Source organism: Eulemur rufifrons, chromosome 24 (genome assembly GCF_041146395.1).
Source record: "Eulemur rufifrons isolate Redbay chromosome 24, OSU_ERuf_1, whole genome shotgun sequence".
Lineage (NCBI taxonomy): Eukaryota > Metazoa > Chordata > Mammalia > Primates > Lemuridae > Eulemur > Eulemur rufifrons.
Genome location: NC_091006.1, coordinates 32,043,633 through 32,064,459, shown reverse-complemented (window position 1 = coordinate 32,064,459; position 20,827 = coordinate 32,043,633). Strand labels below are relative to the sequence as shown.

Below are 20,827 nucleotides of genomic sequence, written 5' to 3'. Positions count from 1 at the left end.
GTCTTAATGTTAAATCTGCACATGCAATGAGAAAGTCGGCCTGTAGCGCTCCCAAATGCAGCGAGGGTCGGCACCCCTTGCTGTCCTAGAGTTTTCCCGCTGCTCCGCTCATCTCTAGGACTGTCAGTAATTGGCCCTGCACTTAGGCCCTTTTGTCCTTTAGATGTAATAATGAAACTTCGTGGACGATTTTGGCCAACAACGTCTCCAACATCAACACGGAGCTCCACCCCCGAGGCAGGAGCACCGTGGAGGGCCGTTTGACATTCGCCAAAGTGGAGGAGACCATTGCGGTTCGATGTCTGGCCAAGAACCTCCTCGGGGCAGAGAGCCGAGAGCTGAAGCTGGTGGCGCCCAGTGAGTTGCTCAGCAGTGGGGACAACTGAGGAGCTGGGCCCTGTCTCCCTGAGGCGGGACTTTGAATCCCACGTAGGGTCCGGTAGGAATGAAGCCCCCAAGGCAGACATTCAGCTGGGAATGCTCTGAAAGGCATCCGGGCCTTTCTTTCAGGGTCAGACCCCAGACTGCATCTGGCACAGGCCCCTCAACATTTTGCGCGGCTAATAACGTGGCTACTCAGTCTATTTAGTCTGAGCGTCTGTGTGTGGGGAGGGAGGTGGGGAAGAAGGATCTTCTATCTCATCCGCTCCTTAAAACATGAGTGAAGCCAAAAGCAATATGAGCAGCATACAACCTTTCAAAGTAAACTTTATAATAAAGCTTATGAAGTAAAAGTTTCTACGTGTATAGTGGCTCTCAGTCTCACTGACGGATCTCTACTGTGCCTATTCAAACTCTGTCCAAAAGGTTACCGTTGGAGAAAGTGTTGAGTTCCCCGGATTGAATTGTATCCCTTTGTCGTTTCAGAGAAGAATGGGCATAGTGTCCCGGTGTAGATGTTTGAGAGATGGTATTGCTGTCCCCAAGGAAGGGCCAGGCAGCCTCACTCCCCAGCAGCAGTGAGAGATCCCTGGCCCAGCCACCCCACCTCCCTACCCCCCTGCATGTCCGTGAGGACATTTTTCACTGTGCCTCTCTCTTGTCCCCTAGCTTTGCGTTCTGAACTCACGGTGGCAGCCGCGGTTCTGGTGCTGTTGGTGATTGTGATCATCTCACTTATTGTCCTGGTCGTCATTTGGAAACAGGTAGGTATTTTCTCAAAGAACTAAAAAATCTTTGACGCCAATAGGAACAAGGAGAATAGCCACCTTGTTGAGGGCTTGGCACAGAGAAAGAGCTCCGTGATCGTATGTTGAATGAATGTTCTTGGATGCCACCGTGTCCAGTTTGCTGCGGTAGTAGAGCTTTGGTGCACTGGGACTTTGGTAATTCACCAGTTCCCTGTCCTGGTCATTTATAGAAACCGAGGTACGAAATTCGCTGGAGGGTCATTGAATCGATCAGCCCCGATGGACACGAATACATTTATGTGGACCCGATGCAGCTGCCTTACGACTCGAGATGGGAGTTTCCGAGGGATGGACTCGTGCTTGGTAAGCGCCCGTGGGGTTGGTCGCCCGAGACTCCCTTCTCACTTGCACACGACTTCACCGTGCACAGCCTCTGGCAGGATAAGGGATCTCAGCTCGTGCTTAGCAAGAGCGAGGCGACAGACACTTGCTTTCAGAAATACATTTCCATATCGACAATAAGTTAATTGGATCCCTGCAATGATGTTTTTTTTTTTGAAAACATCTCATTCCATAACAAATTATGGTTAAAGAAAATTTTACAAAGGGAGAAGAGAATGTGAAGAGGCCTGGCAAATAGACTCACCAAAATAGCTTTGCTTTGGAAATGACACAAACTGAAAACGAGATGAATCTCTGGGACTAAAAAGGAACAGATGAGAAATGAATGAGGACAACCACAAAATGCATTCTGATGCAGTGCATTGAGGATGCACTGGATACTTCTTTACGTATATTTGGGGTATATAATATAAAAATATAGGTACATTTTAAGGCAAAAGATGTAAAAATAAGCCAGCCAACTTATCGCAAGCTTTTAAAATATTTCCATCCTGGGATCAGACCAAGTATATGAAACTTTAGTCCAAGAGAATTTTTTTTTTTTTAAATAACATTGTAAATGAATGAAAACAAGACTAAGGCACATGAAAATTAGAAGTAGAGGTTGTGTCATGATGGATGATCGAATGGTACGTACTTTGAAAAATGCTGGATATCGTTTTTAATGACCCGCCTGTATCATTCCAAAACACGGAACGGTGTAGAGCTTCCTAGCGAGTTACTTAACTGAAATCAAACAAGGCACCCGAGCTGCTCCCAATTTCAAGTGCTCACATCTAAGCTTTCTTTATTATATTTTCCCCTCTTTCCCAAAAAGAGACAAGGAGCTTAGGGAGGTTAAAAAGTAATAAAATATGGGGGAAAAGGCACAATTCCTAATATTTCAAAAGGCATTTCTTTGTCTCTCTGTTCCTGGGTCTCGCCAAGTTGCTGGTGGAGCGGAACCTTCCCAGGTCCAATGTCCAGCAACACAGACATGTGGCAAGAGGCAGTGTTGGCTGAGAGAGTCTTTTGTGAGCTGAGTCTTTGCCTGGCGTGGCTATCCATCTCGAGACTGACTCCTTGGGAAAGGTTCCTCTCAGCCTGTGAGCTCTCTAAGGGTGGGGACGACAGCTTCAGTTACTTTTTGGAACTCCAGCAGGGAGCAGAGTGCTGTGCTCCCAGGCCTTTGCTGTAGTGACCTTCCTGACAATTGGCAGCCATGAGTCCAGCCTGAAGTTTTAACTTACTCACTCCGTGGAATCTGTGATATTTGGAATAGTGAAGTGTTTCCAGTGGTTAAGGATTTGTGGACGCAAAAGATGTCCCTGTTTGCAAGTGGAAAACAGAAGGGGAGAGAACCCGGGGGTTTGGACGAGAGCCGTAGACAGCAAGCACAGAGGAGCCCAGGGTCTGGCCCAGCACGGAGCTGGCAGACAGAGTGCTCACACCAGGGAGGGCTGCACCCTCCCGTCTCCCCATCTGTGTTTTCCTTTCCCTTGCAAATGTTATTTGACTAAAGCAATTACGCTAATTTCCTTCCCTGTGGGCTCAATTCTGATTTTGACGTGATGACTTGGGGGAGTCATCGTGCTTCCTCGGTACTGCAGAACCCACCCAGCTGTGCACCCCCTGACAGCTGGCCTGGCCGTGGGGAACGAAGTTGAGGAGAGGCCTGGAGCCTGCCTGGGTTAACGGTTCTGGTTGTCCGCAGGTCGTGTCTTGGGATCTGGGGCGTTTGGGAAAGTGGTCGAAGGAACAGCCTACGGATTAAGCCGGTCCCAGCCTGTCATGAAAGTAGCCGTGAAGATGCTGAAACGTAAGTGCTCCTTCCTGGGAAGTTTTGAACGCGGAGGTATTAAGGGAATTGCTCAAAATCACACAGGTAGGAAATAACAAGTTTAGGACTGGGTCTTGGCTCTTTTGACTCTAGGTTTCATGTGCATTTAGAATATTGTGTCAATTAGGTTTATTTAGATCACTCCTGTCGCCCGCATGTTGGGAAATCAAGAGTTATCATTTCTAGTGACTTCTTTTTACCTGAAAGCCTAGGGATTAGTTAATTATTAGAGTTGAGACTGAGTCACTATCTTGGTGAATAGAATTTTTGACATCCAATCGCAGGATCAGTCGTGTCCTTGGTGTGTTCTGAGAGTGGGAAGCGGGTATCTCAGTTGAACCGACACGTGGTTTATTTCTTCAACAGCCACAGCCAGATCCAGTGAGAAACAAGCTCTCATGTCTGAACTGAAGATCATGACTCACCTGGGGCCACATTTAAACATCGTGAACTTGCTGGGAGCCTGTACCAAGTCAGGTATGCTTCCTGACCCTGAGTGCGAGGGAGGGGTTTCGCTGAACACCTGTGGTTGTGAAAACTGCCGAACCAGGTTTAAATCCTCCACTTTCCACCCCCAAACATGCCAGGGAGTAGAAGTCCCTTGAATGGAGTTGACTTGTTCCACTGAATTGATGGAAGCTCATCGTTTTCGAGCAACATCTCTTGCCAGTCCAAACAGAGCAATTCATGACTTTTCTGTGCTTCATTTTCACACCTGTCTCCTGCCGGTTTTGGTCCCCACAGGTCCCATTTACATCATCACTGAGTACTGCTTCTACGGAGATCTGGTCAACTATCTGCATAAGAATAGGGACAGCTTCCTGAGCCGCCACCCAGAGAAGCCAAAGAAAGAGCTGGACATCTTCGGATTGAACCCTGCTGACGAAAGCACACGGAGGTGGGTGCAGAGAGAGACATGGCCATGTACCTATGTCTCACACGCCTCACAGGTGGGAAGACCGGCATCCTGATGGATTCCGTATCTGCAGATTCCGGACCCGAGGTGGTAAGACATAGAGTCAGACCATCCTGCCCAGGCATCCTGTGATAGAGCTGAGGGATACGTGATGTCTGCAGGTGTTTTGAGCCAGAGTAGCACACGGGAAGCCATCGCTGATAGGTTTGCATGAGAGAGAGTGTGGGAACCTTCTGGGAGCCATTCTGGTGTTCACATGGGATCCACTGAGGACCTGTAACACGCAGTGCTGGCCGGGGACGCCTGAGTTCTTGCACCTTGTGAGAAACTGCTTGCCCATCTTCAGGCTTCAGATACTGGTCCTCACCACGCCTGGACCTATATATAAATCAAGCTCATGATAATGATCCTCACTGCAGAAACCTACCAATAGCTACAGAGAGCTCTGCAGATAAAAAGTTTTGTAAGATCAGAAAGTAAAATGAATTTACTTCGTATTAAATGACTCGATGGACACTAAATGGGTGCTAAATTTATTGGGTAGCAGGAATTGTCTGCCCGAGCCCCGTGGCCACAGGGCCCAGGTTCATGGCTTATGAGTTGAAAAACAGAAAGAATAATGACAGACTTAATGTAACGCATTTTTCAAACTTTAAAGGTAATAGACTTAGAAAATTTTACGACCTGTGGAAGCATAGGCCCCCTGTCTTAGATGTGGCTCGTAGGGTGTCTGTGCTCCTGCCAAAGATGAGTAGAGGCGACACTGGAAACCGATAAGTACTAACCATCATGGCAGCCAACATTTGTGGCATCCTTTACACGTGCCAGGGACCATACCAAGTATACCCCGAGTCTGTCCCAGCTTTGTGAATGGGATTCATTCTGCCTCTTCAGAAAATGCCTCCTTGACTCCCAGACGGAGTCATTGTCCTTCTATGCTACCAAAATCTTCCTTCCCAGCCCATCCGCGTGTCAGTGAATTATTTGATCCATGCTCCTCTCCCCAGCTAGACCACCACCCCAGGAGGGGGGCGGCTTGGCTCTGCTGTGGGTCACCCTGCAGCCCCCAGACCTGCCACAGTACCTGGTGCGCTGGGGGCCCCCCCCAAATCATCGGCTACTGCATGCTGAATGACCACTGCAGAGGGGCAGCCTGGGTAAGGTTTCTTTTTCTGTTTTTGCAGCTATGTCATTTTATCCTTTGAAAACAACGGTGACTACATGGACATGAAGCAAGCCGACACCACCCAGTACGTTCCTATGCTGGAAAGGAAGGAGGTGTCCAAGTATTCAGACATCCAGAGATCGCTGTATGATCGTCCAGCCTCATATAAGAAGAAAGCTATGTTAGGTAAAAGTGTCTGTTCTCACGCTGGGCATTGTGCTCTTACAGTGGTTTAATACGATGCTGAAAATATTCAGAGGCAGGTGAGCAGGGCTGGTAAGCAGACCTGGCGGCCTGTGTGGTCCCTAAACGTAGGTCTGCACAGCCAGGTCTGTGACATGTTTTTACAGGCTTGTGGTCTGTGAATGGAAAAGAATGAAGACAATGGAATAAATTTGTCAAACTTTAAATGTAATCATTTTAGAGAATTATTTATTCTGATAGAATGACCTTCCTTTTTTTTTTTGTTACTAACGTGATTTTTTAAGTGAAAGTGTAGTGGTAATTGATTTTTTTTTCAATGCCCTTACTTGGCAAAATTAAAAGTTGGCAGTCTTATGTTGGTTTCCCGTATCGGTTTTCTTTTTAAGTTTTATAAGTCTCTGATATCTGTGAGTTCAATAACTCTTGCTTTTAGTTTTCCTAACATCCAATTTGCGATAGGAACTGCAGAGTAGACAATTTGAGGTTATGTTTTCTGACAAGTGTCTCTGCTGAATGGTTTTTGGAGGTGGATCAGTCTGTTTTCCAAGCAGAGAAGTATGTGGCGGGGTTGAATTGATTTCTAGACTCCAGGGAGCCCTGCTCATGCCCACACCAGATGGACCACCTCACATCTGCTCGGGTGGCCCCTCCAGGGCTCCGGTGTAGTCACAGACTTGGAGTTGGGAGGCCGACATTGGCTTGTCCTGTGATCTTGTCTTCTTGCGTCTGAGCCCTTCTATTGGTCAAGGCAAAACAGTGTTGAGCTGCCATGGAAATTGTTTTGAAAATCACTAATGTGCTCTGAATGCTTTCAGAGTTCTTAAGTGAAAGGTACAATGCATTAAAAAAGAGAATGTGCTTGTTTTGCAAAGCTCAGTACATAATAATATTTTCCATTTCTGTGGTTCCAAGTTCCATTCACTTGTCATTGCCAAATGGGTGAACTTCCAGGCGCTTTTTAAAGATTAGCCAATGAGAGTTATCGGAACCAACGCTTCCTCTCCCCTCCCGTGGTGTTAAAAATAGTTCGCGTTGCTTCCCAGGCCGCGCTGGTGGACTTGGCACCAGATGTCAGAGGCGCCTCAGCCATGCTCGGGCCCAGGCCCTGCTGGCAGACAGACACTCTTTCTGGCCTTCCTGTAGCTGGCTGAAAAAATGTGAATGGCTGGAGCTACTCTTCACTTGCCTGAACATTTTTAAAAAGACCTGAGAACTGCTGGCCTAGATTGCCTTCTTCCTCGAAAACCCTGGGGCCCTTCCAGATGGGACTAACTGGGGAAGTAGATTAGTTACAAACCAAGGAACTCAATGCGGGGTCACTGGCGTTGATTCTTGATTGCCACCACATCTGACTGGTGGTTGATTTCACTGACAAACTATAAGCTAAGTACTGTGAAGGTGGCTTTAAAAAGAAAGCAAAGCAAATCCTAGAAGCTACTTTTTCAGAGGGCCCTTGTGTATGGTAGTCATGGAAGATATTAGTGTCTGTGTCTGTGTGGTTTTAAAGGTGGCAGAGGCAATTTGCTAACTGATTAAAAAAAGAAATTTCAGAGGCAAACAGAAAAATTCTGTGTGAGAACTCATTAGAGAGATAGGTTTAGGTTGGTCCTTATGACTATACGTGTGAGATACGTATATACATATGTATAAAAAATAATTTTTTAACCAGATATATGTTAATGCAGATATATTTCTGTTTTAAGACAGGATTTTTGCATAGTTTAGGCATTCACCTGTGAGGTCTAGAAATCCTATGGGAAAATGCTTTTGGATGTGTTCTCTGGGCGAGCCTCAGCAAGCCCGCAGGCAGCCCGGACCAGCCCAGCGGGGTCCCCTCCGGTGGGTGACGTGTCCCACTTCCCGCCAGCGCCAACACGTTTAATTCCTTTTCTGCAGACTCGGAAGTCAAAAACCTCCTTTCAGACGATAACTCCGAAGGCCTTACTCTGTTGGATTTGTTGAGCTTCACCTATCAAGTGGCCCGAGGAATGGAGTTTTTGGCTTCAAAAAATGTAAGTTCAAGGAACAGAGACCTTTTTAGACACAGCTACAGATTTCAGAGTGAGGGGAGTGTGGAGGGAGACGCCGGGAGACGGGTTTCGGAGAGGCTGGTCACGACGGCGGCCTCTCCTTTACACACCTCTCTTCCTCTTCCCCTGCACAGGGCAGGGAGTCCAATGTCACCAGGCATCTACTTTTCTCCGGGACTTTCTCCCTCTCAGGAGCTGTTGGGCTGGGAGCTGGGGGAGGGCTGCCTTCCCGAGCTGTGCACCAGCAGCTCCGGGCACCACCACGGAGGGCCGGCCTTGCAGGGCCGATGCTGCCCGGCCGCAGGTGCGCTGACCCTGAGGTCGTTTCTGTCCCTTCCACGCAGTGTGTCCACCGGGACCTGGCTGCTCGAAATGTCCTCCTGGCACAAGGGAAAATCGTGAAGATCTGTGACTTTGGCCTGGCCAGAGACATCATGCACGATTCGAACTACGTGTCAAAAGGCAGCGTACGTCCTCTCTTCCCTCCTTGGGCATACTCCCCTCCCTCACCTCCGTCTCTCAAGTCGGGGGGTTGCCCGTGGCCGTTCCGCGCCCACAGTTTTAATGTGGAGTCCACAGGCTTCCCGAGTGGACCTCAGCGGGGTCCGTGGAACCCGCACAGGCTGGGCACGAGCGCCAGCTCCACCACACACTCCCACTGGGATTTGGGGCGGTGACTTGACCATCCTGTACCTTGGTCTCCCCGTCTGTAGCAGGGAGGTGATTGTCATACCTGTCTGCCGAGTTGCCGTGGAGATTGTCAGTAAATTCACGTACAGTGCTGAGGACAGTGCCTGACGTATAGAAGTGTTGATAATTAATATGTAAACTGTACCTGTGCATGTCCGAGCATGCGTTTCCAAGGAGAGCACCTCTAGTTTTTAAGCTAACAGATTCCAAAAGGCATCTGTGACCCCTAAAATGTTAAGATTATTTGAGTTAATATATCTTGGAGGCGCAGTTTCTTTAAAGATAGTCATTTTCTCATATGCTTGAAGCGTTCTCTCCCTTCCACCTCTGAGCAGATGAAGTAGCTCAGGATAGATCTGCCCCTGTAGGTACAATTCCAGACCACCCCACTGCCCTGGTGGGAGACAGCTCACAGGGGCTGCCACACCCACCCCGAGAAGGACACTGGCCCGTGTCCTTGCTCTGTGTGGTTCATGTACTCATGTGGCCGTGACCTGTAGCCAGAGGATCTTCCTGTACAACTTTAGGCGCCTTGAATAGACCACTGGACTTTGGTGGAGCCGATTTCTCACCTGTTCGCATAAGGTTATGAATCTCTTGTCTCCCCAGCAATCTCGGAGGGTTGAAGGATGCTACGTGGCTACTTTATATATCTGCCTGCGTTTAGCATTTCTCCCGAAGGCTGGGCCAACCTCACAAAAGAGGCTGCAAAATTCATCTTAATGTCCTGCTCTTTGTGGTGGTGGGAAATTACTATTTGTTAGCGTGCAAAAGCTGCAGTCTGCTCACAGATGACTGGCTCTGTTCTTCATTTTGTTCCCAGGAATATCTCAAAATAGGGGACGCACTTTTTGAGTAAAAATTCAGGATTCAGTGTTTTTGGGTGTCATTCCTTTGGAGGGCATAAGAGGCAACATTAACCACTGATTGTTGATCGAATGTTTGCTGGCACTGAGAGCCCGGGAGTAAACTAAACACAGGAGACGCGTGGGGCAGGAGGGTTAGAGCACGTTGCTGCGGGCCCAGGGAGCGCCCTTGCGTTTCCGCAGCTGCAGATCATCAGGGCACAGCCGTGGGCTAACGTCCTCCCTCCTTCCCCGCAGACCTTCCTGCCCGTGAAGTGGATGGCTCCCGAGAGCATCTTCGACAACCTGTACACCACGCTGAGCGACGTCTGGTCTTACGGCATTCTGCTCTGGGAGATCTTCTCCCTCGGTATGGGCCTGACGCCGCTTGTGCGGGCTGGGAGGGAGATGTGTTCTTCTGAGCTGCGGGACGTAGACAATGTTAAGACACCTGGTGTGAGTGAAGGGGGCTGCAGCTGCCTCACCCCACACCGTGCTCCTGACCACGTCCACTCCCCAGCTGCTTTCTCCTTTTGGACTTTGGGCTAAATGGATTCACCAGGGGAGAGCGGCCCTCCCTTACCTCTAGTAATTGACGCGCAGGTGAAAAGCAGGGTGTCCAGGGAAAGGGGCGTGGCCCCTCCTGGCCAGCCATTCTGGAGGAGAGAAACCTCCCAGGCCCCCGGCCAGTCAGTCCCCGGGTGCTGCGAGGTGAGGGCCAGAGAGAAGGATGAGTCTCGCCCGTGACCTCTGGTTCTTCTGGGCAGACGAGACTTACACACTTGGTGACAAGCTGTGTGGTTCTGATTTCAAATTGTAATTCGTGACCAGCGAAAGGAGAAAGGCATCCTGGAATACGCTTCCGAGAGGGAACTGAGCTCGACCCGGCCCTGGCTATGAAAATGTGAGACGTCTCATGAATCTACCTGTTACCCTGACATGGCAGGAAAGGGCGTCTTCCCCCCGGCCCCCGTCTCCTTCTTATCTTAGTTCTTTCTCCATGGATGGTCACCGTGGATCATCCCAGTGTGTGGCTCAGAGGAATCTCACACTCCCTTAAAAGCAGAGATTCTTCTAGACCTTTCAGGCCCCAAATTTGACTTTTGCTTTAATTATTTGAACATTTCTGGTGAAAATGACTTTTTTGGCCTCAGCAATTCAGAATTTCTTGTTGCTTTTCTAGTTCACTTTGTATATCAGCTCTAGTAGTCAGAGCACTGAAAAACACTTCAGGGCCTTTTCTAAAGATGTAGAATTTTGCCTAAGGTGCTTGGACTTGACCAGCCTAGAGTGCTAGTTTAAGGTTTGAGCAGGTCCTTGCAGTCAAGGAGATAACGCTTAATTTCCTTGAAAGAACCAGTGTGTTTTCTAATGGTGTTCTGTCATGCCAAGCGTTTCAACAATGTACTGCGCATTTGTCAGTCCTGGTGTTTCCTTTGGCTTGCAGGCGGCACACCTTACCCCGGCATGATGGTGGATTCTACTTTCTACAATAAGATCAAGAGTGGCTACCGGATGGCCAAGCCCGACCACGCCACCAGTGAAGTGTGAGCTCCTTCCCCATCCCAGGGGCCTGAGTTCTCCCCAGGGGGTCTGGGAGCGGGGAGGTGCCCTGAGACCTCCCTAACCCCGTGCCTACTCTGAGCTCTCTTGCCCTCCAGCTATGAGATCATGGTGAAGTGCTGGAACAGTGAGCCGGAGAAGAGACCCTCCTTTTACCACCTGAGTGAGATTGTGGAGAATCTGCTTCCTGGACAGTATAAAAAGGTGCGTTGGGCTGAGTACGGTGGGCGGAAGGGCCTGGGCAAAAGGAGAAGAGAATAACTGGAAGTTATGCCAGAGAGCAGTGTTGTTCGACACTGTTCTAAAGGAACGTTTTCAAAGGAGGAAAAAGATTGTGTGATCTAGGGGTGGGACCTTCGTGGCACGCTCCACGGGCCCCTGGTAGAACTGATGAATGGAAACCCTCCCCTTCCTGCAGGGCCCCCTTTTCATCTTAAATGTGCGACACCTGTGAGCACTTTATTCTGCAGATGCTGCGGGGTCTGAAGCTGGTGTGCAGTTAGAAGTCTCAGGGCAGCCGTGGCCATTAAATCACTAATTTGAATGCACTTAAATCCGTGCGCAATTGGCTTTTACCAGCTGACTGGAAGGAACAACCTCAGCTGTTATCTGTGGCTCCAGCTGGTTTTTATGTGGCATAGGAAGCATTGTTCAAAGGAACAAATGAAATTTCATGGAACCAGGCAGGATCTGTAAATGCATGAAACAGCTTTCTGCTGAAGCTTGAAAGGAAACCCACACATAAACTCAGTTTCTTAGATTCAGATTAGTCACTGCGTGGACTTTTCATACTTTTTAGTTCCCTTGCTTCTTCCCAAAGAGGAGCAGCATCGGGAGACTGTGCTGACTTGGAAGTTAAGTACTTTTGCCTGGTATCTCGCTGCCCTTTACAACTCCCTGCAGTGAGCGAGGAGGCAGAGAGAAATTAACCTCAGGTTGGTAAGAGATGCCCCGATTGGCGGAGATGTGTGGTGGGAAGAGATTAAAACTGCTGTTGAAAATGGAGTCTTTTCAGACCAGGCGAGGTGGCTCTCGCCTGTAATCCCAGCACTTTGGGAAGCCGAAGCGGGAGGATCCCTTGAGGCCAGGTGTTCGAGATCAGCTTGGGTGATATAGTGAGATTCCCCATATCTACAAAAAAATAAGGAAAATTAGCTGGGCGTGGTAGTATGCACCTGTAGTCCCAGCTACTCGGGAGGCTGAGGCAAGAGGATTGCTTGAGCCCAGGAGTTTGAGGTTGCTGTGAGCTATGATGACACCACTGTACTCTAGCCTGGGCAACAGAGTGAGACCCTGTCTCTGTTTAAAAAAAAAAAAAAAAAAAAAAAAGTTTTTTCATATCAAAGGTTAGACTTCCCCAGTGCTTAGGAGTCATGAGGGCTTTGGGTATTATTCCCCCAGTGGAAGTCCCCACCTCCTCTTGGGACCCATCCAAAGCCCGGAGAAGCGATGAGAGGTGACGTGATGGGGCCAGACAGGCCCAAGCTCGCCCTGGGTGGGGAAGGGGCAGGGACACAGTCTTAGCCACTGACTTGGAGAAGGGGTCTTGGTTCCTTGAGACCTACCAGCAGAAGCCCTCTGCCACTGGGCGTCCTTTCCTCATGTCCCACATCTCCGGGGCACAGGTGATCTATGACTGTCCTTCAGCTGTCTAAATCCTGCATCTGTGAGCTAGTCTGGCAACATGTAGAGTTAAATAATAGTACGTTCTGAGCGTCACCATTCCTTTTTGAGGTTTGGTCGGTAACACCTGATTAAATATGTTCAATGAACGTTTACAGAGTTATGAAAAAATCCACCTGGACTTCCTGAAGAGTGACCACCCCGCCGTGGCACGCATGCGCGTGGACTCGGACAACGCGTACATCGGCGTCACCTACAAAAACGAGGAGGACAAGCTGAAGGACTGGGAGGGTGGCCTCGACGAGCAGAGACTGAGCGCCGACAGCGGCTACATCATCCCTCTGCCCGACATTGACCCCGTCCCGGAGGAGGACGACCTGGGCAAGAGGAACAGACACAGGTAGCCGGGGGCGGGGGTGGGGTGGCAGCCCCAGCGTCCTGCCTTCCCCGCCCCCCGCACATTGGCGGAGAGGACCCACTGCCATTGACAATGAGGCTCTCCGGGTGGGGACTCTCTACTAGGGGAGCGAGTTGCAGCATCCCCAGTGAGTCCATATAGGGTTTTTAAAAATTAAAAAAAATTTTTGAGTTGGGGTCTTGCTCTATCGCCCAGGCTGGAGTGCAGTGAAGCAATCATAGCTCACTGCAGCCTCAAACTCCTGGGCTTGAGCCATCCTCCCGCCTCGGCCTCCCCAGTCGCCATGCCCAGGGCCTCGGTGTGGTTTTGAAACAGCTTCCCAGATGATTCTAATATGTCCGCCCTGGCGCTGGGGGAGGAGTATGTATGTGGGGAGGGGAGAGTCTTTGACCTCAGTCCTCAGGTAATTTGATCAAACCAACACGGCCCTGTGATTATTGACATAATATAAACCTCTCCCGCCATTGTCTTAGTGACCCCTGGGTGATTGAACTAAGGAAAAAATTGAGGGAGAATTTGGACTGGGTTATTGGATGCTATGGCAGTGGTTCTTAACTCTAGCTGCAAGTTGGAATCACCTGGGGAGATTTTAACACTACTGATTTACAAGTCTCACCCTAAACCAACACATTAGAATCTCCGGGGGTGGGGGCCAAGTCCTCCCTGGCTGGTTTGCTCTTTCTTTCTTTTAAATTTTGTATTCACATGGTACAGTGAGCTGTTAAGTATTCATCACCCCACTTCAGTGTTGGTGAACTTGGCCATTCTGGTTGCATGTGTACCAGATCTCCTCAGCGCCCTCTGGATTATTTTGAAGCAAACCTTAGATATTATATCATTTCATCTATAAATAATATTACAGTATGTATCTCTAAGAGATAAGGGCTCGCTTTTAAAGAATAACAACAGTCACTACAAAAGTTATTAAAAATAGCTGCTCTACCATTATTTCACCCAAAAAAGGGACAGTAAATTAAAGTGCATCAGACATGCAGAGTTCAGATTGTCTCAGAAATATTGTTGTACGTTGGGTTTGTTCTATTTGAGACGCAGATAAGAGTCGCGCATCGCATTTGGTTGCTGTGTGTTCATGAGTCCACCCTGCCTCTTTTTTGCCCCTTGCATGTTATTTGTGAGGAAACCAGAGCGTTTGGCTGTAGAGTTCCCACGATCAGAATTTTGCTGGTTATGTCCCCGCAGTGTCCTTATCTCGAGCTTCTGTCTCCTACATTTGCTGTAGCCTGGCAGTTAGCCTAGAGGCCGGGTCTGACTCAGGTGAGATCTTTGGCAGATGTGTGCAGAGGTGGCGCTGTGTGCTTCCATTGGGAGGTGCATGCTGTCCGGTTGTCCTGTCCTCTGTGACAGTAGCAGCTGTCGGTGGTCACTATCTAGATGCTGAGCTCAGTAGCAAGGTGGTGCTACTGCTAGGCAGGACTGAGCACCACGGGTCCACATGGTCCCCTTCCTCTTCGCATGGCCCTCGGGCAGGAGCAGGAGGTGATGGTAGTGGCCCCTGGTTCAAGGTTGAAGTTGCATATGAGTCTCTTTTTCTTCCTCTTTGTTCAGGACATGGTTTTCTCTTCTTCCTAGTCATTTAGTTAACTACATACGATTATTTAGGCAGAAGCACATGGCATTATTTTGGAGGCTGATGATTGTGGTCTCTCCTAACCAGTTTAGGTAGAAGGTATAGAGCAGGAGAAAGGGCCTTGCTGTAGAGGGCTGGGGGTACTCGGGCAGTATCCTCGGGAGCCAGGCACTGGGCCACAAGGTGGGCCTGCAGCGTGGTGACCAGGAATAAGCCTGGTCATCAGCTCTAGGAGCCACCATGATGCCTGACAAGCAGCGAGGATGATCTGGTGCTGCGTCTCGGTGGCAGTTAGTGTCCTGTGTACCCACACCCCTGCCTCTGTGAGATAAACCCACAGAGTGAGGAGTTAGCCAGGCCTGGGAGGGCCAGTGCCAGGGCCCTGACTGAGCTGTAGAACTCGCCCCCAAGGAGGGACCAACAGTCCAAATCTGAGCATCCTCGGCGGTGTCAGAAACACGGGCCCTCTCTGGGTTGAGATCAATGCCCAGGGGTTAACACAGGCTCCAGCCATGGCCAGTCCCCAGAGCAGGGGTCTGGCTCCCAGGGAGAGGGGCTGTCAGGGCTAGACGCCAAGACCAGCTGGGTGGCTGGGGTTCAAAATGAGGTGGCAGGACCAGGCTGTAGTGTGGGGGTGGAGGGTAAAAACTAGCAACTGAGGCAAAAGCTCCGTCATAGGGAAGGTCCCAACCTGTGGGGTTATGAAGGGAACTGTAGGTTCTAGGAGCTCTCTGGGTCACAGGAGCCTTGGGGGATGGGGACAGACTGTTTCTTGCAGGCTTCTAATTTGCCAGGCTTGGCTCTCTGCTTGGAGCTGATACAGAAGGGAGGGGACAGAGGCTGAGAAGTCACAGTGGGCAAGATAGGCAGGGAGGTTGAGAGCCCCTGTTTGGGGGAGGGGTGTTTTCCTGTCTTCCTCCTTCCTCCAGCTGGCCAGCCTCTGTTTATGGCTTAATGCTATGTGCACAGCATGGTGCAGCAGCCTCACAATAAGGAGAATAAACTGTGATTCTGGCCATCGGCAGACGATAACCGTTTGGAGCAAGAGGATACACATAAAAATGGAGATAGCAGAACAAGGCAGGATAGTGGTAAGACAAAGTGTTCACAGCAGTTCAGACAAGGAATTGTGACAGGGTGGAGACTTTAGGGGTTATTTTTCTAAAACCTTTTGTGAAAAATTTCAAATATACAGAAATATTGAGAAAATATGTCTACCGCTTAAACAGTTCACATTTTGTCGTATGTGCTTTACTTAGCTATATGTGTGTAACGGGTGTTGTGTGTATCACACACACACACTCCTTTATGTATGGGTTTATTTATTTTCGCTCAGTCACTTGAAACTAAGTAGGAAACACCAAGATACTTCATCCCCAATGCTCCAGCACACGTTTCCAGAATAAAAATACTCTCCTACATAACCATAATATTACAAGCACATGTAAGAAAATTAACAGCTATCCCCTGGTATCATCTCATATTCAGGCCCTATTCAAATTCAAGCAAGAGTCTGCGTAACAGCGATAGCTAACATTTGCTGCAGAAGAATAGCTCACAATAATTGGCACTGTGCTCAGTGCTTTATGGTTATTACCTTATTTGATTACCCTAACAGGTATGTCGCTAGGCAGTGTTGTCATACCATTATACAGGCCAGGAAACAATTTCAAGTTCAGGGGGTGACGTGACTTATTCTGAAGCCACACAGCTAGTTGGAGGGCAGTCCAGAAAGTATCCAGCCCGCGTTACTGTAAAGAGAACGGTTACATGGCTGGACGGCCCTTGCGTGCGGTGGGGCCACTGCAGACCTAAGGCTTTCCGACTCTGGAACTCCCCCCTTCAGCCTCCACTCTGGTACCTACCACGCCTTCACCTGGGCCTTCAAGACCAGGGGGCTTTAGTTGTAAAGAGAAGGGGAGGTGGGCATTCCAGGGGAGTGGGGGGAAGTCCCGAGGACACAGTTTAGACACCCGTGAGACTTCGGGGAGACCAAGTGACAGGCCTGGCTGCAGCTTGCAGCTGACTTCATCCCTCTGCTCTGCCTCACCCAGGCCTTTTGAAAATAAGGCCTTGCTTATTTTCTCTAACACTAGGATTGAGTAGGGAAAGCAGAAATGGTTTGTCAGCAACTTTGATGAAAAACCTGGCAGAAAAGAAGGAAATCTGCAGTGCAGAGCTGACCTGTGGACCTGGGTTTTCCACGTGGCCCAGCACAGTGTGTCGGGCTGGGCGGCAGCATCTCTCGCCACCCTGGGCAGCCTGAGTTTGAAGGTCAAAGGCTCTTGCAGGAAGAGCTCCGTTGCCTGGGGGTGGCGGGGCACCCTCGAAACGCAGCCAGTCTTGATGCTCTGTGTGTGAGCCTAACCTTCGCTCTTCTCCCTCCTCCAGCTCGCAGACCTCCGAAGAGAGTGCCATTGAGACAGGTTCCAGCAGTTCCACCTTCATCAAGAGAGAGGACGAGACCATCGAGGACATTGACATGATGGACGACATCGGCATAGACTCCTCGGACCTGGTGGAGGACAGCTTCCTGTGACTGGTGGCTTCGGGGTCCCTTCCACTCCTGGGGCCACCTCTGGATCCCTTTCCGAAAACCACTTTATTGCAATGCAGAGGTTGAGAGGAGGACTTGGTTGATGGGTAAAGAGACGTTCCCAGCCCAGGGCCTCAGGAAGCCTCCTAAATAGGAACGAACGGGCTATTTCTAAGATGAACTTTCTCGGCGTTGCTTCTTGCAATGCTTCAGTAGCATCTCAGCGGGGTGTGAAGCTTGGAGGTCGATGGACAAGGGAATAATAGGCCACGGAAGACGAACTTTGTGTTTCAAGGGCATTGGTGAAATCCCGATGTACACAATTTGTACTGCAGCAAAACTCCAGCATTGTAATTATGTAAATAACTCTAACCGAGGACGTGCTTAGATTCATATTTTCTCTGGACTTCTGAAGAGACCACTCGTTCCATCCATGTACTTCCCTCTTGAATCCTGGTTTCAGCTGCTGTTGAACTTTCTCATGAAGTGCATGAAAAACCACTTTTGAACCTTAAAAGGTACTGGTACTATAGCATTTTACTTTTTTTTTAGTGTTAAAGAGTTAAAGGATAATAATTAACCAACCTGTTTAATAGATTTGGGTCATTTAGAAGCCCAAGAACTCATTTTCCTATTGTAATCTACGTTTATAATACTACTACTGTTATCAATTATGCTAAATGTATAATATGTAACATGATTTCCCTACAGAGAAAGCACAATTAAAAAAAAAAAACCCCTTACTAAGTAGGTGACAAGTTTGACATTTATATTAAATAACATGTTTCTCTATTAAATATGGTAGTAGCTTTAGTGGATTTAATTTAGTTGATCATAGAGAGCAAAGTAAAAGTAGTATTGTCCAGGAAGTCAGAATTTTTCATTGTGTACTGAATAGGTTCCCCAACTCATTGTATTAAAAACAATTAACTGCCCTCTGAAATAAGGTGATTAGAAACAACAAACAAAATGCCCAAGTCCTAAATGTTCTCGATATAAACACATAAACCTATGCTGAACGTGACTTTTCCTGTTCTTACCGAATGGAAAATATAATTGTCAGCAGAAAGACTGGATTTGCAGAGGTTTGTTGCATGCCTGGTGAAAACTTTGGTGGCTGCCAACATATACAGATATATATATATATACGTTTTAAATCTGTGAACCCAGGGTCATAAGGATGCCTGGACATGAGCCCCCTTCTTTTATCTCGTACCCCAAAGAGAACAGTTTGAAGCCCTGAGACCACTAAGGCATTGTTTAGCAGAGGCTGTAAACATCCTTAGCCCGAATCCTTTGTTCTCAAATGTAACTAGCATCCGATTCTGGGTCCCCATCCCTGAGATTCTGAAGTATTAAAGTCTTGGGGAAGCAGGAACCTGTATTTTTATAAACTCCTTGGCTGTTCGGATCAGCCAGTTTTCAGAAACACTGTCTTAGGTTACAGGAAGTTGCCATGGGAAACAAATAATTTGGAATTTGGAACTGGGCTAGAAGTCAACCACGTAGGAAGCCTACTATTTAAATCCTTGGCTTCAGGTCAGTGACATTTAATGCCATAGAGCTAGCAATTGCCACCCATTAATTTAACTTTCCAGTCTTAGCAGAGGCTGAGAAAGCTAAAGTTTGCTTTTGGCAGGTCTTCCAAATGTAAAGACGCTGCTTCCCCTGCAGGGGGGGACTGACCCGACACCCCCACCCCCATCCCTGCCGAGGAAAGGCATCTACAAAAATGATGCAATTCGGCGTGCCAAGTCTCTGTATAACCAGGTCAACATTTTGGTGAAAAATATTAAAAAACTTTTACTGATACTCTGGGATCACATGGGAGGATGAATCGTCACCTCCATCCAGACTGTCAAGCTGGCTGGCGTGGGTTCTCTGGCGTTCTCTGCAACACTGCTTAATCGCTGACACCATAGGAAAGAAACATGGGCTGTGATTACTGCAATCACTGTGCGTGCTACCGGCAGGTGATGCTTTGGAAGAGGTAGAAGCAATAACAAAATACTTGACGACCTGCTGGCGTGATCGCAAACGCAAGCCCCAGCTTTCTTATTCACCTTTTTCACAGTAGCGTAAAAAGACTGAGCCAGATTGGCCAATTAAGAACGAAAACCTAACTAGGTTTCGTAGAGCCAATTAGACTTGAAATACATGTGTATTTCTAGAGTCACAGCTGACGCATTCTGTTTGTCACTCACCGTCCCTTGTACAGCCTTATTTTGTTGGTGCTTTGCATTTTGATGTGACTTGGAGCCTTGCGTGACATCACGAGGCTGGAGGAAACGTCTCAGACCACCAGTCTCCAGTCCTAACGGATGCTCCCACCTGAATTGGAACATGACGGCATTTTTAAAAAAAAGTGTTTTCAGCATATCCCAGATTTGTTTTCCTTTCTGGCCTTCTGCAAAGTCCCCAGAAGAAAATTTGCCAATCCTTCCTGCTTTCCATTTTTATGACGACAATCAAAGCTGGCCTGAGAAACACAATTTGTGACTTTTTAAACGATCAGTGATGTCCTTAAAATGTGGTCTGCCAATCTGTACAAAATGGTCCTATTTTTCTGAAGAGGGACGTGAGATTAAATGATGTTATACATCAATGTGTATATATGTATTTCTATATAGACTTGGAGAATACTGCCAAAACATTTATGACAAGCTGTATCACTGCCTTTGTTTATATTTTTTAACTGTGATATTCCCCCACTGGCACATTAACTGTTGCACTTTTGAATGTCCAAAATTTATATTTTAGAAATAATAAAGAGAAAAATACCTAACGTGTTCCCAAGACGATGGTGTGGTGAATGTGTGAGAAGGACTAACGTGGTAGGGAGAGTCTGCCCACGCAAGATGTATTACCAATGCCCCTGTTCGTGTTTTTGTTTTAAAACGTGCAAATGAAGATCTTTATATTTCAATAAATGATATATATAATTTAAAGTTATGCTAAGGTTCCAGCATTTGTGTTTTTAGTTTAATTATCAAAATGAAAGCAATCCTGTTCAGCGACATTCTAGTAGGACTCTGTGTTAGGCTTTTGATGAACTAATTCACAATAGCAAAGATGTGGAAACAACCCAAATGCCCATCAATACATGATTGGATTAGTAAACTGTGGTATATGTATACCATGGAATATTACTCAGCTATAAGAAATAATGAAGATACGGCATCTCTATGGTTCTCCTGGAGAGAGTTGGAGCCCATTATATTAAGTGAAGTATCCCAAGAATGGAAAAACAAGCATCACATGTACTCACCAGAAAATTGGTTTCCCTGATCATCACCTAAATACACATCTGGGAAGGACACCAATCGGGTATCAGACTGAGGTGGGGGGTGGGGGAGGGGATGGGTGTATGCCTACACAGTGAGTGCATTGCGCACCGTTTGGGGAATGGTCACGCTTGAAGGTGCTGACTCGGGAAGGGGGGGTGGGGAGGGGAGGGATATATACCTACATGATGGGTGCAAGGCGTACTGTCTGGGGAACGGACACACCTGGAGCTTTGACTTGGGGGGACAGGCGGTACATGGGCAATGTATGTAACCTGCAATTCTGCATCCCCCATAATAATAAGATGAAATAAAAAAAAAATAATTCAAAATTTAAGACATTATTTGAGCTAGTGAGTTCTTAGACACAGCATTTGACTTAAAGATGACTAATGCTGGCTTATCTGTGATCCTATCTTTTTTTTGTTTTTTATCTTTATTGTGGTGTTTTCTTCCCCAACCTAAGGAACACAGGACTGCACTTACTCTGTGTAACATTCAGCGGTTGTAGACGTGTGTAAAGTAAATGTTAAAGTCTTTTTTTCACTGTGTCTTTTTCCCTGTCCCTGTCCTGTTTCCCAGAGGCAAAACCGAATCACTTGGTGTGTATTCTT

General features: G+C 47.9%; 1 protein-coding gene across 3 annotated transcripts in view; it reads left to right on the top strand.

The window, feature by feature from the left end:
• PDGFRA (platelet derived growth factor receptor alpha) overlaps nt 1-19,881 on the top strand; it is a 41,066-nt gene extending 21,185 nt beyond the window's left edge. For 2 of the 3 annotated variants that reach the window (XM_069458380.1, XM_069458381.1), the window contains 14 exons: nt 164-357; nt 1,051-1,145; nt 1,361-1,493; nt 3,226-3,330; nt 3,718-3,828; nt 4,096-4,249; nt 5,452-5,618; nt 7,533-7,648; nt 8,011-8,133; nt 9,460-9,571; nt 10,649-10,748; nt 10,863-10,968; nt 12,546-12,787; nt 16,785-19,881. In XM_069458380.1, the coding sequence (XP_069314481.1) occupies nt 164-357; nt 1,051-1,145; nt 1,361-1,493; nt 3,226-3,330; nt 3,718-3,828; nt 4,096-4,249; nt 5,452-5,618; nt 7,533-7,648; nt 8,011-8,133; nt 9,460-9,571; nt 10,649-10,748; nt 10,863-10,968; nt 12,546-12,787; nt 16,785-16,932 (1,906 nt within the window). In that variant the 3' untranslated portion in view covers nt 16,933-19,881. Of the gene's footprint in view, nt 1-163; nt 358-1,050; nt 1,146-1,360; nt 1,494-3,225; nt 3,331-3,717; nt 3,829-4,095; nt 4,250-5,451; nt 5,619-6,679; nt 7,074-7,532; nt 7,649-8,010; nt 8,134-9,459; nt 9,572-10,648; nt 10,749-10,862; nt 10,969-12,545; nt 12,788-16,784 lie in introns of those variants that run through there. The other variant, XM_069458382.1, reaches the window with a different exon arrangement.
• Nucleotides 19,882-20,827: the final 946 nt, after the last annotated feature.